Below are 22591 nucleotides of genomic sequence, written 5' to 3' on the forward strand. Positions count from 1 at the left end.
TGAAGGCCTATTCCTTTTCTCAGAAATATCAAATGGATTAAGGATGGTGGCTTAGTATTATATATGTGATTCCTTTGAGGAACGAATGGACAAGTGGAAACTAATTCCTTCTTGATTTTAACTTCAATTACCTGTTTTTGCTATGGTCTTGATGGTTTATATTAGATGCACCACGAACACCATTGTGTCCACAGCTCTTCACAGCATTTAATTTCAGTGTTGCCTTTTTTACCTTTCTTCTTACAAAAAAAAAAAAAAGGTTTTTATCTACCCTGCTGTCTTACAGTAAAAGACTTGACTCACATGCGCATGCACGCTTGCAGATGTGTATGTGTATTTCACATAGATTTGACTTTCAAAATATTAATCTGTTTTTCTGCTGGGTGACTGTGGAGAATTTTCTGAGTAACTGGGCTCTCTATCTCAGGATACTATCTGAAATTTTGATGAAAAATTAAATGAGCCTCTCTAAGGAATGGCACAAATAAATGCATTCTGCCTCAAAATTATGGAAGTGCTGGGGGAATGTTAGCTGGGGATATTGTACTCATGCAGGCAGGCTTTAGCATTAGAAATCATTCATAAGCTAAAGGCCCAAAAATACTTGTGTTTATTTGACTCTTTTTAATTTTCTATGCCATAGAGCAAGAACTGAAAGTATTTTAAAAACTTAAAAGCTAACATAAACAAGAAGGGAATTATTAGATGGTGTGGGCATCTGATACAACACAGTTTTGCTGAGGGGACTTAATGACTTAGTGATTAGAGCTTAATTTCCTTGCTCATTCTTAGTGTGAGCCATTCAATGATATAAACCATGGTTGTTTGATTCTCCTGCACTGTAATTTAAGCTCTTCTTCCTTTGGATTTTGCTGAGAGCCTGTTACCACCATTCAGCCAGTTGCGTGACCCTGCCCCAGCCCTGGCGTGCTGAGCACCTGTGTGCCGTGTTTGCTGTCCAAGGACCTTGGCTGGCAGGGGCTGTACATATCCTCTTGCGTGTCTCTGCCTATGTGAAATTTAATTTATAACAGTGCAAAGTTTAAATTCTGTATCATTGTAAAGTAGTCGTGGTTGAGTTTCTTCAGTCGTGGTTGAGTTTCTTCTCAAGGAGATTTCTGAGCAAAGGCACTTAGTCATTTTCTATTTTGGAGTTTGTGTTATAAATCATCTTTTGACTGGTTTCTTCTTTGTGGTGCCTTTCTGAAATTCTAGTCCAATCATATACTTTGAGAATCATCTCCAGATGCTTTTCATTTTCCTCTGGAAATTCAACTCATAGATCCCTCAAGGTCAGTAACACTGTTCATCTATTAACAACAACCAGCCTCTGAGAAGAATGTGGAAATAGTTTTTGAGCTATGCCAATTTGGCACTATATGGGTTCATTTTATTTTCTATTTATTTTTACAACAGTTTGCCAGAGTCCAGAAAAAATAATGTGTTAGTAAAATAGTTCCCTTTAAATAAAGTCTTCTGTAATTTTATCAGTGAATACATCAAATCTGCCTAAGAAGACAATGTGGTGAGTGATTATTTTCTAATATTAGAACCTGACTGTCCATAATCCTACACTCTGAGTTTACTGCATTATTAGCCTGGAATTGAGTTAAAACATATTTTTCTTTTTCAACCACATTATACTTCTTCATCCAAAGCAACCTTTTTCCTTTTTGCTTTTCTCAATTTAAACTCTTTCCCTGAATCATAGAATCACAGGATGGTTTAGGTTGGAAAGGACCTTAAAGATTATCTAGTTTCAGCACCCCTGTCATGGGTAGGGACATTTTTCACTAGACCACATTTCTCAAAGCCCCATCCAGCCTGGTCTTGAACACCTCCAGAGAGTGAGGAGTCCACAACTGCTCTGGGCAACCTGTTCCAATACCTTGCCACTCTCACAAGAAAGGGTTTCTTAGAGTTCCGAATAGCTAATCTAAATCTACCCTCTTTCATCTTAAAGCCATTTCCCCTTGTCATGTCATTGCATGCCCTCGTTAAAAAAATCCCTCTCCAGGTTTCTTGTAAGCCCCTCTTTGCTAGTGGGAGGCTGCTCTAAGGCCTCCCTGAAGCCTTCTCTTCTCCAGGCTGAAGAGTCCCAGCTCTCCCAGCCTGTCTTCACAGGAGAGGTGTCTAGCCCCGTGACCAACTTAGTCAGTGAACTCAGTGGACTTGTTCCTACCAGTTGACATCTTTCTTGTATTGAGGACCCCAGAGCTGGATGCAGCACTCCAGCTGGAGTCTCAGCAGAGCAGAGTAGGAGAACAGAATCCCTTCCCTCACCCTGCAGGCCATACTGTTTTTTGATGCAGCCTAGGATGGGGTTGGCTTTCTGGGCTGCAAGTGCGCTTTGCCAGCTTGTGTTTTGCTTCTTGTCCACAAACAACCCCATGTCTGTCTACCCAGGGCTGCTCTCAATCCACTCTCTGCACAGCCTGGATTTGGGCTTGGAATTGCCCAAATCCAGATGGAGGACCTTGTACTTGGCCTGGTTGAACTTTATGAGGTTCACACAAATGGACCTCTGAAGCCTGACCAGGTCCCTCTGGATGACATCCCTTCCCTCCAGTGTGTCACCTGCACCACACAGCTTGGTGGCATCAGCAAACTCACTGAAGGTGCACGAGACCTCAGTGCCCATGTCAATAACAGAAATGCTAAAGTGCCAGTACCAATCCCTGAGGAGGAAGAAAGAAAATTCCTTGACTTTAAAGATTGATATTTCTTTGTTAGTTCTTTCCTTTATCTCCGTAATATCCTTGAAACATCATTAAACATTGAAGCTAGCAGGTATGATTTGAAAAAGTGCAGTTGTTTAACCAAAAATTTTGCAGCAAAGGGATAAAATGCTTTCAAAATCACATCTATATTTTCTCTTGCTATGTAAGGAAATCCCTTATGATTCTGACATCTGTGGAAGAGGAGGAAGCTACATAATACTATTTTTAATAGTCTTTGTTACTACTTTGTCCTACTTTCTACTTTTCTCCTTTTGGAAGCACAGTGAGATTTTTTAGAAAGTAACTCATGTAGAAAGTCTCTATTATATTTTCGTTTGTTTGTGGATAAGTTTTAGTGTCTCTTCATCTTCATCTCTTCAGGAAGTAGGAATAAAGATCTAGTTCTGTCCTATAATTTCCATTTCATAAATCCACAATGCACCTTGCCATGTTAGTGTGATCTTCTAAGGAGGAGTTGCATTTCCACAGCATTTCATCTGTACATACCTGACAGAGTGCTGCCATTTCACATATTCAGCAGCTCCTGCACACAGCTGACTCCTTGAAGTGACGTGAGAAAATTTAATAGCAATTCTGCCTGTAGCAAATGAGAGGTAGATATACATGGACTGAAGTGGCGCAGACTTGTCCTTTTCTTCTGAATTTACCCCCTGCCTTGTGTGCCCCGCTGTCTGGTATTTACTCACCTCAACTTCAACATGACCACAAAATCTGAGTGGTTGCTTGGTAATGAAGGAATTACTGGCAATGGGAAAAAACAAAGAGTACACTGATTTATGAAAAGGAAAGATTCTCACAAAATGGCCATTTATCCAATGCAGTCCCACAAGGAAGTTTTGGTGGAACTGCATCTTTCACCAAGACAAGCAAAACAAAATATGTTGGTGCATGGTGGCACAGTTTCATTTTTGACTAGAAGTCGTGTCAGGAATATGAGGTTTTCTACTTTTTATACAATTAACTAGCATGCTGTAATTTTCCTCTGTAATTGGCATACTTAACTGGATGATCTCCTGCTGTTTGAATGATTTGCATCTTCCCATGCATTGTTTTTTGCTTGCTGAATCTCTACTGTTACTAAACTAAAAACAGACTAGTGTACAGTCTGCACTCTTTTTGACACTGCTTTGCTCCTCTCATTTACTCTTTGTTTATCTGATGAAAATAAGAGCTCTGTGCTCAGAGGGATAATTTTCCCTTTGTTACCTGTTTAACAGCACTTAGGTGTAACAGGTCTTTTGCTGATACACGTAACAGACTTTACACTGACCTATGTAATACTGCTTCATGCCACACATTGGCATTTTTTAATATAAATTACTGTCTGTAGTCAAGGAAATATTTCTTAATGATAAACTTAGAAGCACAGGCAATCTGAATTTTCATGAAGTTCCTAATACAGCTTGATCTTCTTTTTGTTTCTTCTTCATTCCATTGTCACCATTAGACATGTCTTGGGATTCTGGGAACTCTTCTGTGACTTTCCTCTGCTAGGGAGAGTTGTAGGATAGCACAAATAATTCATAAACATTTTGGATCATGTAGGAACATAATTTCTTTCAATAAAAATGTAAAATAAAATGGTAGTCAAAATACTAAGACTAGTTATAAAAAGGATGAATTGTGTGAAAGAAGTCTCTGTTGAAAAGAGAAATTCAGTGTTTGACCTGAAACCTGAGCACTCAAATTTGAAATTACATGGCTGGCAAACTTTCCTGGGATTATTTTGGCAGTCTCCATCTCAAAGTTCAACAAATGTCAGTACATAGCATATAATTAACAGCCTTTTTACATTTGCAATGCTGATGTGAATGTAGGCTGTCTTTTAATGAAAAGTTTTCTTATTTAATTTCAAAAAAAAAAAGTGTTCATGTGATAGTGGACTGTGGCATGAAAATTGAAAAATTCTCCCATAGCTGTACCATAAAAAAGCAGTAACTCCAGTAATTACTCATTTAGTAGTTGATCTAAAAGGTGTTACTTTTTAAATGAACAGAGTGGTTGGCACAGAAACCTAATTCAGTTCGTACACATCATAACATAAACTCAGTAAATATTTACCTGTTATTTAATGATATTTAATAAAGAAGTAACCACCTGTTCTTTTTTTCTTTCTCTTCCTTATTCTCTTTCTCTTTCTCTTGCTCTTGCTCTTTTTTCTTCTTGTTTTTTTGAGTGTGTGGTGTCTACATTGCTGTTATTTTAATTATTAATAATAATAATTTAATTTTTAAATTTTATTTTCATTATTCACATTTTTGTGAAATTCATCAATTCACCATTCGAGTTAGTGAAATTGTTGGAATGCTGTCAAAGAAACTTCCTGATCTTTCTGTCTAAATTTACTTCACCATTACATTGCCTTCTAATATTAATATGAATATTATTTTTGTCAAATCTTGTCATTCTACCTATGGGTTGGGCTACAGTACTGTATTTTTACATAATTTTAGAATACCACTTAAGGGACATCTGCTATTGGAATTGTGAAATTATTTCTACTGGTGCTGTTAAGGAGGCATTTTTTTCTAAGATCTGATCTGTCTGTTTGGAATTATATTAAACATCAGACTGGGATTGTTCCCCAATTGATTTTTAATATTATTTTATATTATTTATCTAGAGTCTTGGGGAAGTTTATACTTCAGCTGATGTTTCTGACAATGGAAGAATGTAAACTAGAGTCATTATCAGCAGAACCAGGTCAAAAAGTTGCATGCATTTGTTTACAGGTAAAAGCCCAGTGGCAGAATAGCTAGGGTAAAGAGAAGAGATAAAAATCAAAATGCAGTGAAATTGTGGAAGAGACAGGACCAGGCTAAAGGATGGTGTTGTAAAAGGAAACAGTGTAGATGAGTAGAAGTCATAAACCTATCACATGTATTCAGCACCGATGCCCTAAAACATTGAAATAAAACACTGATAAAAACACTGATACCCTAAAACATTTGCTGTTGTATGTAAGAGTGATTTGTGTTTCTCCTCCTGCAAACATACCATTCTAGATGAAAAGTTTTGTATCTTGGTAGAATATAACTCAGTAACCAGTGAGAAGTGCAGCTTTCATTGAAACTAGAAGTTGAAGCATTTCAAAGTCATCTTATTTTACTGCTGACAAGTATTTTTTTTAACCCAGAGCAATTGTCTTGGATATGGGATGGGGAAACACCTCCATATATGATTTCTGGTTTGTTCTAATCTATTTATGCTTTTGCTTTTTAATCATAGGTTTCTGTGCTCGAGAGGCAGATATTTGACTTCCTTGGTTATCAGTGGGCACCCATCCTCGCAAATTTTATACATATTATTATAGTCATTCTTGGCTTATTTGGAACCATCCAGTATAGACCTCGTTACATAACAGGAGTGAGTATTTCATTTCATTTACTTACTTTGATGTGCATGTGGAAAAAAAAAAAAAAAAAAAAAAAACAAACAGAAAAATACTCCAAACTGCATCATTCTTAAAGCAAATAGAAATCTTATTTTAGTTTAATTTTCTTCTGTAGCATTTTGACATTTACTTACTGCGCTTTTGGGACACCTGCAATAATCAACTGGTAACAGTCTCCAAAATTTAAAAGTCAATATGGTCATTAAGTGCATGACAATATGAATGTTCAAGTGGAGTCAGCTTAAGGAATTACAATGTCTTCAGTATTAGGGGAATTTAGAGCTAGTCTAAATGTTAGCTGTAACTTTCCTAGATACACTGGTCCTCCCCAACAGAGGCGTGATTCATTATAGTTACTCATTATTGTTATTAACTTCTGTTGCTAAACTGCTTATCTGTTATGTACATGCCTCCTAGAATTTATAATCCAAACTGAAGTGAAGTATGATGTTATGGTTAAAAATAATGGACTGAGGGCTCCAATATGAAAATAAGGATTTGGACCTTAATTGATAATTTTAATCCATTTCTTTCTTATTCAGTTACCCCTTATACACAGACTTAGTATGTCTGTACTCTCTGGCACAATGCAGTATTAATTAAATTCTCTTTTCAAACTCTGGATTTTTGGGGGTTTTGCCATTTGTACTTCTACAAAGAGAAAATAGCAGCAACTCTGAAAATCATGATTCAGAATACCTTTTGTTAGATTTTAATAACAATTTTTAATTACTGTCAAATTTGTCTATTAATTCATGTAAAACTTGTATACATTTGAGAGACAGGAGTTGAAAAATTTGCCCATACACAACCATATTTTCATTTCAGATGAAAACAAGGGGATCTTAAAATGATAGAATGGTTTGCATTGGAAGCAAGCTTAAAGATCACCTGGTTCAGAACTGGCAGGGGCACCTTTCAGTAGGCCAGATTGTTTTAAACTCCACTCCAACCTGTTCTTGAGCCCCTTCTGAGAATGGGGAATCCACAACTTCTCTGGAAAACGTTTTCTAGTGTCTCACCAGCCTCACAGTGATGTGGATTTCCTAATATCTAATCTAAATCTATTCTCAGTTTTTTCTCTTTCATTTTAAAGTCTTTACCCCTTGTCTCTGTTAACTCCACTGAATCTGTACCCTCTTCTGCAAAGTCTCTCTCTTAACTGTTCCCTCATACACCAGTAGTCACTCAGAATATAGAAAAATTTTGCTTTTACCCCTGTGCTACCATCCATATTACGTTACTGTGCTGCTGGGAGAAATACATTAACATTTGTGTCTGTGTTTCTGTCTCTGTGATCTCCTGTATGCAGAAAATTTGTATCCTCATGTGCGATGCCTTTATGCATGCACACAATTTAATATATTCTGAAAAATTTCCTATCAACATTAAAGAGTACGTTGAAAGCCTTAAATATTTAGTTTTCCTTCAAGTTACAAAACTGGCAGTCATTTGAACTGGAGTTTCCTTTCTTTTCTGGTACTTTGACCAGTACAAGAGACTTGAAAATAAAAATGCAAAATTCAAGCATCTCTTAAAGAAAAAGGGTTAAATGTTCCATCCCAAGACTATTCTGTGGCATAAAACGAAGCATGGGCATAAACTGGATAACTGAGCTAAACAAAAAATTATATTTAAATGGCCTGCTACTATGATAAGTGCATTGTGAATGGGGAAGAACACCAGCTTTATAAATTGAGTGCGTTCACATGACTTTCTGAATGATGTGGTTGTGCAACACTGTTCTAACTAATTTTCGCACGCATCTTTCTTAGAGCTCACCCCAACTGTGGAGCCCATCTGGCTTTGTGAGTTTGCCTCTCTGCATCATCTCATTGATTTGGATAGAACCAATCTAAGATCCAACTGTCTTGTTTGGAGTTCATAAAAGACACCTGAATGTGCCAGTTATCACAGACTGTTTGAGTAAGAAGACCATGATAAAAATTTCATCCTTTATTTAGTGGAATCAACAGAGCAGCTCTGTGGCCCACAGTAAAAGACATAAATCTGTTAGAGCAAGTCCAGAGGAGGACCATGAAAAAAGTCAGTGGGGTAGAGCATCTGTCCTCAGGAGGCAGGCTGAGAGAGTTGGAATTGTTCAGCCTGGAGAAGGGAAAGCTCTGGGCAAACATTATTGTAGCCTTTCAATATATAACGAGGGCTTATGAGATAGACAGAGGAGGTCTTTCCACCAGGGCCTGTAGTGACAGAAAAGGGAACAATAGGCCCAAGCTGAAAGAAGGCAGGGTTAGATTGAACATAAGGAAGAAAATATTTACAATGAGGCTGGGTAGACACTGGAACAGATCAGAAAATTTGTGTATGTCCCATCCTTGGAAGTGTTCAAGGCCATGTTGGATAGGACTTTGAAAAACTGAATCTAGAGAAAAATATCCATGCCAATGGCAGGGGACTAAAGGGCTTTTAAAGGTCCCTTCCAAGCTTGTACCTGGTCACATTAAGTCTGTGAGAAAAGGATAGATTATTAGTAGTACATTACTTAACATGTAATTGCTACTATACATGTAAAAAAACAAAACAAAGAGAAAGAGGCAATTACCTTATGTCTGTGCTTCTCGCAGCATCATCAGTCTGCCAAACCATTAGGCCCCAGAGAGTACAGTTGAGCTAATCTATGTCTTTTTAAAGACTAGATATGGTCAATTGCTCACACCTAGTGGGATCTACTTAATGTCTTAAATGACAAGTACCCTGACTCTACCAATTCAGGTTTGGAATGTTTCTGTTTTAAATTGAAATTTATTATCTTGCTTTCTTAAAAAAAATGTTTAAAGTAGCACATGAAAATGTGCAGCAGTTCATCTCCCATATGTACATACCAGGATACTATCCAACAACTGTAATCATGCCATGGGAAATTGTAAAGCCTCTGAGCTACCTTTCTGAATTTTAAAGACAGTAAGACAGTCTCCATATGGTGAATGATTTGGCCAGGATTTTTGGGGAGAAAACATTTCAGACGACTATTTTGCTAAATCTTGTTAAGAGAACCAATTTTCAGATAAAACAGTTATAATAAAAGGATTCTTAAGCTTAACATTTTTAATAAGTGAGTTCTGGCATTAATACGCCTTATTGACATAATTTGATTTATCTTCCAGATAAAGGTTTTATTTATAATAAGAAAGTTATATCAAGCTTAGCATACAAATTGTTAAAAAATATATTTTCACAGAATCCCATAATGGATGAGGTTAGAAGGGACCACAGTGGATCATCTGGTCCAACTTCCCTGCTCAAGCAGGGTCATCTTAGAGCTCATGGCACAGGATTGCATCCAGATGATTTTTGAATATCTCCAGTAAGGGAGACTCTGCAACCCCTCTGAGCAACTTGTTCTACTGCTCATTCATCTGCACAGTAAACAAGTTTTTCCTCTTGTTTTACTTCTGCTTTCTTTATAATGGTTAGGGGAAAAATTATGTGTAAAACCATTTAACAAAAAGGACAATGAAATTAAATAGAATGGTCATTGTGCATTCTTGTCAGCCTGCAAGACACAAAATTTTGAAGTCTGTGAAGTCAGACTCCTACCTGAATCTGCTCTCTGTAAAAGGTTTTCTTAGGAAGTACTTTTCCATTCTGAAACAAACCATTCAGTGCTTCTGCTTAATTGTACTTACTGTGTGGAAACTGAGATGTAGACATTCATTTATAGAAGGAGTCACACAGACATTACTTCTCTGCTCTACACAAGTTTTCAGAGCAAATGATAATTTGGGAACATAAGCAATAATTTTCTGCATAATAATTTTGAGCTAATGCCCAATAATATTATAAGTACAATTAAGTAAATGACCTTGAACATTTTAGTAGTAGCTCTGTCTGGTGGCTGTCATAGGAGGCTGTGAATCAAGATTCTGCTTCTGTTTCAAGCTGTGCCATTGGAAAGATGACTTGTTTGTTCAAGTTTGTTCAAGCACGCATAATAATATTCTTCAGTTTCTTCCTTGATTCAGTAGTTTGTCTTGGATAAAAATGAATGGGAAATTTTTTTTTGTTGTTTTTAGAATCATAGAACCATAGAATATGCTGAGTTGAAACAAACTCTTCAGGATCATTTAGTTCAATTTCTGGTCCTGCACAAGACACCCCAAGATTCACACCATGTGCCTGAGACCATTGTCCAAATGCTTCCTAGACTCAGACAGACTGGTGCTGTGACCACTTCCCTGGGGAGCCTGTTCCAGTGTTTAACCACCCTGTGGGTGAAAAACCTTTTTCTGATATCCAGCCTGAACTTCCCCTGTCTCAGCTGTGTGCCATTTTACTTAGTCCTGTCACAGATCACCAGAGAGAAGAGATCAGTGCCTATTCCTCTACTTCCCCTTGTGAGGATGCTGAAAACCAAAATGAGTCTCCCCTCAGGTTCCTCTTTTCTAGGCTGAACAAACCAAGTGACCTCAGCTCCTCTTCATAAGGGACTCCAGACCCTTCCCCATCCTTCTACCATTACTTTGGGTTTTCTTTAATAACTCACTGTCTCTTTTATGTTGTGCTGCCCAAAACTGCATGTAGGGTTCAAGGTGAGGCCACCCCAGGGCTGAGCAGAGCAGGACAATCCCCTCCCTTTCCCAGCTGGCCGTGCTGTGCCTGATGCCCCCCAGGACATGCTTGGCCCTCCTGGATGCCAGATCACTGCTGACTCATGTTCAACTTGCCATTGACCAGGACCCGCAGGTCCCTTTCCATGGGGCTGCTCTCCAGACTCTCCTTCTCCAGTCTGTGCCCACAACCAGGGTTGCCCCATCCCAAGTGCAGGATCTGGCACTTGCCCTTGTTAAATTTCATATGGCTGGTGATTGCCCATCTCTCTAATTTGTCAAAGTCTCTCTGCAGGGCCTCTCTGCCCTTGAGTTGATGGCTCCTCCCAGTTTGGTGTCCTTGCCAAACTTAGTATTCCATTGTCTCCTTCATCCAAGTCATAAATGAAGATATTGAAGAGCACAGAGTTGAGGATGGAGCCTTTTGGAACCCCAGTAGGGACAGGACACCAGCCTGGTGTCACCCCATTCACTGTAATCCCTTGTGCCCAACCCATGAGGGTGTTGCTCACCCATCACGTAACACAATTATCTAGCTGTGAACTTGATGCTTTGTCCAGAGGGTTGCTGTGGGAGACAGTATCAAAATCTTTGCTCAAGTCCAAAAAGAGTACATTTCCTTGCATTTCTAGATCAATAAGATGGGTTACCCTGTCGTAGAAGGAAATCAGGTTTGATAAGCAGGATTTTCCCTTCATGAAGCCATGCTGGCTGTGACTGATGACTGTGTTGTTCTCCAAGCATTTTTCAATATTTCCCAGAATAATATTTTCCATTATTTTAACAGACACCAAAGTGAGACTGACAGACATGTAGTTTCCAGGGTCCTCCTTGCCATTTTGAAAACTGGGACTATGTTGGCTAGCTTCCAGTCAACCTCTATGGATTCCCAAGACCACTCAAAAATCATCCAGAGAGACTTTGAGGTGTCATCAGCTATCTCTTGGAGGAATCTGGATTAATCTCATCAGGCCCCAAAGATTTGTAGGGATCCAGCTGGTGCAGCAGATCCCACAAAAGTTCAGGATCAACTGGATCAACTGATCAACAGCTAATCATTCTCACAGTCATGGTCCTCCAGCTCAGGGCACTGAGACCCGCTTGGCCCATCGTCCGTGTTGAAGACAGAGGAAATTAATGCATTAAACACCCCTGTCTTGTCTCTGTCCCTTTGTTGTTCATACCTATATATTAATTTCTGTATTTCAATGCGTTTAATGAATAAATTATTTCTATTACTCACATAGATTTCTGATAATTTTATTTTAATGTAAGTAACTAAACAGTTATCTATTATATCTACTATATTTCAGAGAAGACCAGCCCCTTAAACTTCTATTTCTGGCACCAATGGGCTTGAAAAAAACAATTTCCTGCACCTATCACCAATTCCAGCAACCAAATGATTAAATTTTAGGATATTCTGTCACTCTATTTACTAAAATCTTCACTGAATGTGAGCTAGAAGGCAAACTGAACAGGACTGAAGTAAATCCACCTAAAACTGGAAATGTTACTTGTATGAAACATCTTTCATTATCCATGCTGTTCTCAGTATAAAAAAATTCAGGATTTATTTGTTTCACTCTGGTAGAAAATAGTGTGATGCAAGGTGATTTATATTTTAGTACTTACAAGCCAGATCAACCAGGAGGTGTGTGACCACAGTTATATTTCCATCTTAGTAAGAAAATCTGTGTCAGTGAAAAGTAATTACTAAAATGTCAGAAGTAATCCAAATATACACCTACCCAATGAAAAAGTTAAATCCAAACAAACAAGAGAGGTATCTCAGGGAAAAGCAATGAAAGATAATGATGACAGAATAGTAATTTCCCCAGATTTCATAGAATTCCAGGAATTAAACTTCCCATGTGCTTTAAATAGGGAGGACAGAACAGCTTTTTATTTGAGAATTGCATGTTTATTAAGATGTTCTTACACTTGGGAAGGAAAAGAGAAGGTCATCATCCATTAGTTTCAAGTGGCTGTATCATAAGCATATTACCATTACATTTTCAATCAGAAAAATCAAAGAGATTCAGAAAACAAAAATGATGCAAGATTGAGGAGGTGACAGCAACCCCCAAAGTGGCCATTATGGAAAGCTCTGCCTACATCTAAACAGAACAAATGTTAAAGTGAAATTTTAACAAACTAGTTCCTCAATGCTTATTCATTTTATTCTTGGGGCTGTTGATTAAAAATTAGGTATGTAAGTAGTTTTTCTTCAGCTGAAAGAAAACCAGATAGGTTTTTAAAAACTGAAATATAGCTAGTCATCAACTAACAGTGTCTAAAATATTATTGGTCACTATGCCTCAGGAGCTATCAAGAAACAAAACATTTTTTGTTAATCCTCATCTTCATGAAAAACCAATGAATGAGAGAATCATTAAGATTGGAAATGACCTGCGTTATCATTGAGTTCAACAATTAACCTAGCATGGCCAAACCCACCACTGAACCATCTCCCCAGGCACCATATTTACATGTTTTCTTTGAATACTTTCAGGGATGAAGGAAGAGAATATATTGCTTTAGGATCCCTATAAACTCCCAAATTAAAGAGTAGAAAAAGCAAGGGAGAAGCAGAACACTTGTATAGCTATTTGGTAGATATAATTAACTATAATAAACATTACTGTGAAAGATTGTGTCTGATGAAGTAAATGGAGATATAAAGTTGCTAAAACTATAAGGCAGCACAGAATTTGAAGTGCAAAATGTGTGACCAAGAGGATAAGGACAAAGAAAAAATACAAACTTAACTAGTAAACTTAAAAGAGCACTAGTAAACCTTGCAGAAACATGCTTGGGATGCTGGTAAAACTCCATAACATGAATTAAGACTCTAATGGTGCTGGAGAATCCACCTCAGCCCTGAATTAGCTTTGCTTCATTCATGGTTTAATTTTTGTCATGCCAGATAAATTGATGCTAATGAAGCACTGGTATTTTATGATGTACTTGTTTCTGCATTGGGGCATTTCCTTGAAATGCTTTCCATACCTTAAATAGCAGCATAAATTCTCCTTGGCATTTTCCATGATGAGTATTCAATATGTTAGCATTCTTTTCTTTCCAGAATTCATACTTAATATTTTGGTTGAGGAATGCTTTCTCATTAATATGTTTGTTCAATAAAAATGTTTGTCAAATCTCTTCTTCTTAAAAATGTCCTTTATTCTGGTCACCTTTTCAGTAGTTCTTCCTCAAGTCTTGTCAGTGTTTTCTGAAATATTTCTATGTTCAGAAATACCAGGAACAAGAGCACATTATTGCAACTTTTTTCTCCTAAAAATTCTCATAAAAGATTAGTGATAATTTGGATGCCAAGGAAGAGTAGAGTTTGGGATTCTTTTTATAGTCTGTCCTTTTACTACTGATGCAGCCTCCATACAAATGACCTTTGTAAACTTGGCTGACTGTTATTTTATTGGAGGATTTCGCTCACGTCTGGGAGATGCTGTGAAAAATCAGTAGGGATGTAAGTAGAAGATTGCCCTTTGGACTTCGAACAACATATGCTGAAAGGGATTTGATTCACAGGGAGGTAGGCTGTTTAATAGAGTGCTTTTGCTGCTGTTGTTAAAAGACTAGATTTTAGTATGCTGTGGATTCAAATATACTTTAATTATACTTAAAAGGACAAACTCAGCAGTTTACTTTTGTAACTGAATCTAGCCTGCTTTAGGGTAGGGATGAGAATGTGAAGGGAATAGAAGTTTCTGAATAGCTGGCTGGTCAGGGTCATAGCACTAATCCAAATTTTGAGTCTAATGGCTAACACGTACAGAACTTGATCAAACAAAAGCTTAACTATTCCAGTGATCAAAAATTAATTCTTTCTGAATGCTTATCCATTAGATTATTGGTGGAGTATTAAATGCATGTTTTAAAAAAATGATCTTGTTTTTTACCTGATAATCAGTCCAGAAAATTGGTCTAAGATTTGATGACCCTGGGCTTTTGACCTCTCCTTTTAGATGTATTTTGATACCTTGCAAGAAATCTCTACGGATTTCAAATTCTTAAGTCCTGGAGATTCAGCTAAGCCTTGAATAAATATGTTCAAGAATCACTTCCAGTATAATATTATACAGAGTGCATCTGTCTTGACTGTATGGAAGTTGATGAAAGAAGATAGTCTACAGTAAATTTCTCTGCATTTTCTGTCATTTTTTGGCCCTTGATTTTAAACTTTTCTTATTATTTAGGATAGAGTATTTTTTCCTGTAATTGTCTGGGTGAAGTTTGACTACTTTCATCTTCTCTCTTCACTGGGACTTATTTAGGTGTGAAGCATTGAGGGTACAAATAATTAATCTAAAGGAAATTATGTAAAGGATGGCTCTTCTTTAAAAAGTGTAAAATATTCTTTGAAGATTAAAGAGTACTCAGACAGTAAATCTGCCAGCCCTAGAAAAGCACAATGGAAAAAAAAAAAAAAAACCACAACCCCCTGCTGATCAGAGAACTAGTCAAGACATAAAAAGGAAGTGATCCCCATATAAGAGCTCTTTAGTCTCTGATTTCTCTAAGTTTTGTGTAGGACATTACTTTCTCAGAAGTTCCCTGCTGTCAGAAAACAGTTCTAAAGAGCAAAAGAGAAATGGCCAGACTCCAAGAGGCTTTTTAAAAGTCCGGCATTTTAAAAACCACAATATACTCTTTTCCCTTATTTGAACATGAAATCTATTGTATTCTTAGAGCCACTGATTCCTGAAAATTAATTGGATATATTTTCAGAAAGTATGATTAAAGACACTCTGGACAAGACTCCAGTACAGAATTTACTTGAACAGTTCTGCATGGAGTTTTGTTTTCCTTCAGACTGAGATGGATTTTCACTAATTTTCAGAGTGTTTTTTAAGTTTTCCATTTTAAAAAAATCCTTTTAAAGACACTTCGCTAATACTGTTTTTTAAAGTGATTAAAATGCTGATTATTAGAAGATGAAGGATTATAATTTGCATCATATAATTAAGTGCAGCTTTGGTTCCCAGGAAATTTAATGCAGAACCTGTTCAGTGACTGATACTTTTAATTTAAATCCACACTTATTAGTCTCATGACAGGTTTGACTGGTCTGAAATTCAGCTATATTCATCCTTTCCTAGAACTTTTATTCTCTTACAATGAATTGTATTCACATTTAAAAAGTAGACATTCAAAGTGGCTCTCCCTCTCCCATTCCACAGATAAGGAAGAGGTTTTCCAGGGAGTCACTACTGAGAAGTAAAGTTCCATGTAGAACTAAAAACAGTGTATAATGAATATTGTACTTTATTTGCATTCAAACCAGAGACATCACCATGGCAAGTTGAAAACATGAAGTTCCTCTGCATTTAGTTTTTTTTCTTTAGAATAGATCCTCTGTTATGTCACTGTAATAACAAAAGGATTTTTTTTCTACAGTGGGGTCTGTGCTTCGGTTTCTTCATTTTTTTTTTCTCTTTAGAAGAACTAGCAACCCTTTCTGTTAAAATAATATCTAATCAGATGAAATAATGTCTAATAGATGGAAATACTATAAAGAGCATGGAGAATGAATGATTTAGCTGATGAATTCTTTAAATAGATAGGTAAAGGAAGAAATTAGAGATGAAATCCAAGGGGTTTGCTACCTCTACCTAAACTTTAGTGGAAAACATTAAAATTCTCTTAAGCACCCAATAGCCCTGGCCAGTTAGACATAATTAAAAATAAAGCAAGGATAAAGTAATGTTTCCACTGCTCTGAGATGACCTCTGTAGTTCAGTGCTGAATATTTCTCTTTTTCTAGTGTAATCAGGTTTCCTTGTATTTCCCAGACTTATACCTGTATTTGTCACTGTGGATTTTCACATTGTTTATTTAGTAATTTTTTCTACTTGCTGTATATCAATTATGCTGACGTTTGATTTTCTAAAAGGTTATAGCTCTATCTTGTTATCTTTTATGTGTTCATAGCATGCATTCATGGAGATATCTGTCCACCTCAGAGCTTTTAATGTCTCTGCCCCTGTGTCACACTGCTGGAGTAGGGAAGCATTCCCCCACACTGCTTTAAAACGTGGCAGCTGAAATATTAAAGGTCTGAGACATTTTCTCACTATCAGATGAAAGGCTGTGACAGATAATCATGTGAATCCATTTTTCTCAAGTTACAAACCTGTGTTTTACCCAAGGCATCCAGCAAGCATAGGGGTGCTGCAAACTGTCTATAAAGTCTCGGAATAAAGACTGGAATCACAGCTAGCTAACAGTGTGGAATACTTCTGTGAGGATAAAAAAACCCCAAAAAAGAAAAAAAAAACAGTCTTTGGACAGTATCTCTCTGTCCTAGCTGTTAGCTGTGCCCCATTAAATCACTCCCTTCTGCTGGGATGTGGAAGAGAATTGAAAGGGTAAAAGTGAGAAAACACATGGGTTGTGATGAAGATAGTTTAAGAGATTAAACAAAATCTGCACATGCAAGCACAGCCAACTGATTCATTTGCTAGTTCCCATGGACAGGGAGGAGCTCAGCCATTCCCAGAGAAGCGAGTGTCCATCATGCCTAAAAATTATTTGGGAAGACAAACGCCATCACTCCAAACATGCCCCTCTTCCCCCACTTTACATACTGAGCATGATGTCATAAGGCATGTAGTGTTGCCAGGGTCACTTGGGGTTGGCTGTCCTGGCTGTGTCCCCTCCCAGCTTGCTGTGCACTCCCAGCCTCGCTGCTGGTGGGCTGGGGTGAGAGGCAGAAAAGGCCTTGAGGGTCTGCAAGCTCTGCTCAGCAACAACAAAAACATCTTTATATTAAAAACACTGTTTTCAGAACCAAGCCAAAGCATAGCTTCATACCAGCTACTCTGAAGAAAGCTGTCCCAGACAAAGCTGGTACCTCCTTTCAGCAAGGGAAAAACTGCTGATGCCTGAACCTGGTTTTGTGATAACTTTTGTCAGACTCCGTGGCTGTTGCAATGGCTACTGGTATCCCTTGTTGTGCTTCTTCCAAGGGATTAATATATTTTAACTAACATCTTATAGCACAGTGAAATATACATTAGAAAAAACAGGAAACATTGCCTTTAGTCCAAACTATCTGCTCAAATCTCACATTCCTCTGTTGTGCTGCCTCTCCTTTGTAACTGGCTCTGGGCTTGTTGTGGAATACCACCACAGAACAAAAACTCTGCTCCTGCTCTTCTTTCTATTCCAGCTCCTTCTGTACTTCTATGTCTCCCCCTAATCTCTTCCCCTTGATTCAGTTGCTAATCTCTACATGTATATTTGAAAAGGCATTGTACTGCGTGTAGCTAAAATGAAATTTTAGCTTTAAATTAAATGGAGACTGAGCAGTCCTGCTTACCAGTACTGTACTGAAACCAAGTTCTTATGGCCAACTGATTAAAATTTATGCAATCTTAGTAATTTGGATGAAGCTGACTTTAGTCATAGTTGTCTTATATCTCTGCACAGGATGACCTGAAAGTACCTGGAGTCCACCCTCATATTTTTTCCAAGAGGTTTTTTTTCTAAGAAATATGGCTGATTCTTTTTTGTGAGCTTCATTGTCACCCTGAGGTTATGCTACAAGAAAGGTGCATTGAGAATCACACAAAGCTATACCACCCTATTCATTTACAAATCCCCATTTCCAATTCTGAGAGAAGATGGAGATGCTTTTCTTCAGTTATGTTCCAAATGTGGCCTTTTTTTCCCCATCTGAACAAGAACCTACATAAAATAATTTGTAAATCTTGTCACAAATCTTCATTTCAGAACTTCAGAGATGTTTTTCTCCTTCCATCTGTACTTCCCTTTTAAAATTTTTGTTCTTTTCATTATTGTTTTCAACTCCCAAAGCTCCACAAGAAACAAAGCATGGTACTTTCAAGTTTTGCCTGTTGCTGTGAGAACATTACCAACAGAGATACATTTTCTGAATGACACTGAAAGGCAGGATAAACAATGAGTAGAGTTGTAAAATGCACTATTAAGCATGTTCCAAAATTTCCAATGCTCCCTACCTCTATAATTTAGCTGTCAAGGGCGCTATTTATTTGCATTTTGTTTTATGGCTTATTATGTATATTAGGCATAGAAGTTAATGCTACATACAGTCATATTGGTTAGATCATAGTGAAGCAGCATTTTATGTGCTATGAACTCAGCAGGTAAGATTTGAATTATAAATGCCTCTAAGGACAGAATTTTGCATATCAATATAAATTTTTCTTCCATACAAGTCTAGTAAAGTAACATTTTAGTTCTACAATTAAATGGTATGATTCCCCCTACACCAGTTCAAGCAACCAATAGTGCTGCTGCTCACTTTGGTTCCTAGCTGTAATTTCTTAACCTTTTTCAATCATCCTGTTTGTTAGATTTCTATTTATTTATTTATTTATTATATTAAGCTCTGCAGCTGTTTTCATTGATTTCAGTATCAATTTTGGTTAGATTTCTATTTATTTATTTATTATATTAAGCTCTGCAGCTGTTTTCATTGATTTCAGTATCAATTTTGGGTGAACAAGACATAAAAAATTTTGAGTTTCATGTTGTTTTTTATCAGCTACTAGGACAGTTAAAGATTCTGTGCTGATTGTACTCTGAAACAGTGAATGTTTTTCCTTTCATTTATGGCTCACAAAATCAAACATTTAGCTGGTGGGTTTACTGTCCAACTAGAAAAAAGGCAGAACTCATTAGAAATATCTACAGAATATTAAATCACCATCTTTTGCAAGATGTTGTTCCTTGAATAAAAATTTTGTTAAAGGATAGCATAATGTAAGTAATGCATAAACAAGCATGTGTCCTTTGCTAAATTGTTTGAATAGGTGATAAATTTCAAAACAAAATAATGAATTTTAAATTGGCATAATTTATTTTATCAGCTCAGTGTTAATCAGTTGGACTTTTTTAGTCTAGATCTAACGTAGTATTCAAAATGTTTCTGTTGTGAGTAAAAATCAAAAAGTTATTCATAGCCTATGGCACTGACCACTCTAGATATTTAATTTTGTATCTCCCTGAAGAGCAAATTCCTGTTTGAAATTTAATGTTGAAACAAGCCCGTCACTGATTTTATTTATGAGTTTTGTTTTACTTAGGTACTGCTTTTACTTTCTGTGAAACAAGAAGCACTCTCCTGTCTTTAGTGTTTTTGAAATACCTATTCATAGATTTGAAATAGTTTTAGTGACATAAATGGTCCAAAGGTTTTGGGTCCTACACCTCTTAGTTGTCTTGTTAAGCCGACTTTTTATTTCTTACTGATGCTCTGAATTCTGTGGCAAAATTAGATCCTATTTCTGTCTTGAGAGACTTACCCGTGTAATAAATTTAATTACTACCAATGTTAATGCATTTGTCTGAATGTCTTACGGTGATTGACAGAGCTTTTCTCTCATAAAGATGTCATTGTTAAATTCACATAGATGTAGACACGGTGTGAATGGCAGCCTTTTGTGATGTGTCTGTTTCTAAAATGCATTGTTGTTTCTGTGTGAGTAGTCTCTTTGACGACTTCATTGACACTGACTTTTTGCCATTTGATGTTTGAGTTCTGGGATAACAGATTCTAAAAATGGCCGGCTTTATTTATGGTCACAAAAGGCCTGGAAACAGGCACTGAGCATGGAATGAGGTTAAAAGTTTTGATCCTTGTATGCTGTGATTTGCACTCAATTGTATTTTAAAAGATGTGCATAGTAGGAGGATTCCTGCACAAACCACATCACAGAGAGTCTCTAGAAACTCAAAAGCTCTGGTTAAGTCAGGGAAGTGTTGAGAATGTTCATGCATGACAATGTCTGGGAATTTTAAATACATTGTTGCCTTTCCCATAAAACTAGTCTTCATTCTACTAGTAGGAGAGGTGATGAGACTCAGATTTATCCTTTTCTGTCATCTGGGAGACAGAACTACCAAGTTCTGGCATTAAAAATCATGAGGATTGAAACACATTGAAATACATAAAGATTTTTTATTTTTTATTGCCTTAAAGGAGTGTTTATCACCAGTGATCCTGAGAGTAAAATAAAATAAATAGAATATGCACTTAGTTACACTGTATTATTCCTGGCCCTGTTTCTCTATAGAAAATCTTCATTTAGTTGCAAAATTTAATGGATGTTCTCTCCTCACTGTTGAATAGCTTAGGTCACTGTATTAGATCTTGCGCTCCTTAATGAAGGCAATAATGAGATATTCTGTCATCTCTGCTCTCCTGGACTTTGCTGTAGTGCAAATTCTCTGCTCACTTCCCATTCTCAAAAATGGAGTCTACACTGTTCTGCTGCCTATGGACCCGTGCTATAGTTAGCCTATCTGTAAAAATTATTATTTCAAGGTTCAACTCTGGCAGTTTCTTGTGCCTTCTCTTTTTTCATTTCTTTTAATCCACTTATCAGCCTTTGTGTCTCCGTTGAACTTTCTTACAAGTTCCTATGATAACATATCATAGTTTTTCATAATCTTTCAGCATCAGTTGTGGTTTGGAAATTCAAGTTTTCCTTCCTATCTTTACAAACAAAATGGGATAGCAATTTTTCCATTTGATTGGTTTTGGGTTCTTTTTTGTTTGGTTTTTTTTGTTTGTTTGACTGCCTCCTTGGCGTAATTGCTACTTCTTATGACTGGGTTAATCCCCACTAATTTCCTCTGAGTCTGGTTCAAATATATATTGTACATGTTGAACATAACTGACTTCAGTTCCACATCTGAATTTTGACTTATATATTCTGGACAAAGTGTTAGACTCCATGAGTTTCACATTGTTTCAATCCTCAGGTCATTAAAAGAATTCTGATGAGATGAGCTGCAAAGTATTGTCTTATAATCAGAAATCTAGAGTGCTCCAGTCACATATTCCCAGGGAGTTTGGGGTACATTAGAGAATGTAGATATGTATATTAAAAATACTGTATGTAGGACAGACAGTATTTTTAAATTAGTTGCCTAATAGTATCTAAGTATTTTGATATTATTTGAATGGCAAAATATTTCAGTATGTTTATGTGCTTTCAAAACACTAACTCATATATCCCATATCAGTTTAGACATCTACCAACTACGCAGGTTTTGCCCAACAAATGCTGCAATTTGTTTTTATTACCTGTAGCATACATTTTCACAGAAAATGGCATGTATTGCTGTTAATGGTTAGGATTTCCTTTCATCAGTCTCTCTCTGAAATCTGGGTGGAGATAGGAATGCTTCAAGCTGCATTTATTTGCTAATTGAACCATGAGTTTACCTCATGACAGAAGCAAAATAGTTCTCATTCACCAGCATTTTTCATTTGGTTTTGTTATTGCTTGAAGCCTAATTTTATTACAATTTAAATTTGGCATGGTAACATTTGTTTTGACAATGAATTACTTTCTACCAAGATAATTCAACTCTACCTATGTGGGGAGGCTAGTAGGGGAAAGTAGAATTACTCAATACAATAATGACTGTTCAGCTGAGATATGCGGGAAAAAGATCTAAGGCTCTGTAGGCTTTGAGTTGCTCCTACACGTCCTGGGCTGGTGCTGTATTATAAGGCCAATTTCTTGATGACTTCTGTTTAGTTACTTTTTACACTTTTTGGGTTTAGTTTGTTGGGTTGGTTTTTCTTCAATACATTTTGAAAACAAACCTCAAATGTGACATCTCATCTTGCCTAATTGGAAATTGTTTTTGTTCTTTTTCTTTTTTTGGGCACGGGAGGGCAGTTTTGGTGTTAAGTATCCTGTGGGGAATTATTTGCAAGTTTGAGTGGATTTTTGAGTGAGGTTTTAGACTAAGTAACTGTAGCATGTGTTGCTTCCCATTTCGTTTAAATCTATCAAGTCAGTCACAGTTGGATCCTGCTGTTACTTGAATGGGAGGACAGTTTCCATTTCTTTACAGTGTAA

General features: G+C 36.9%; 1 protein-coding gene across 2 annotated transcripts in view; it reads left to right on the top strand.

Moving 5' to 3' along the window:
* The window catches only part of NKAIN2 (sodium/potassium transporting ATPase interacting 2), a 525151-nt gene that overhangs the window by 227989 nt on the left and 274571 nt on the right, over positions 1-22591 (top strand). For both annotated transcript variants that reach the window (XR_010439542.1, XM_064707983.1), the window contains exon 2: positions 5970-6107. Coding sequence is in view for 1 of the 2 variants with exons in the window: in XM_064707983.1 (XP_064564053.1) it covers positions 5970-6107 (138 nt within the window). In the remaining variant the exon portion in view is untranslated. The remainder of the gene's footprint in view (positions 1-5969; positions 6108-22591) is intronic.

Source organism: Zonotrichia leucophrys, chromosome 3, assembly GCF_028769735.1.
Source record: "Zonotrichia leucophrys gambelii isolate GWCS_2022_RI chromosome 3, RI_Zleu_2.0, whole genome shotgun sequence".
Lineage (NCBI taxonomy): Eukaryota > Metazoa > Chordata > Aves > Passeriformes > Passerellidae > Zonotrichia > Zonotrichia leucophrys.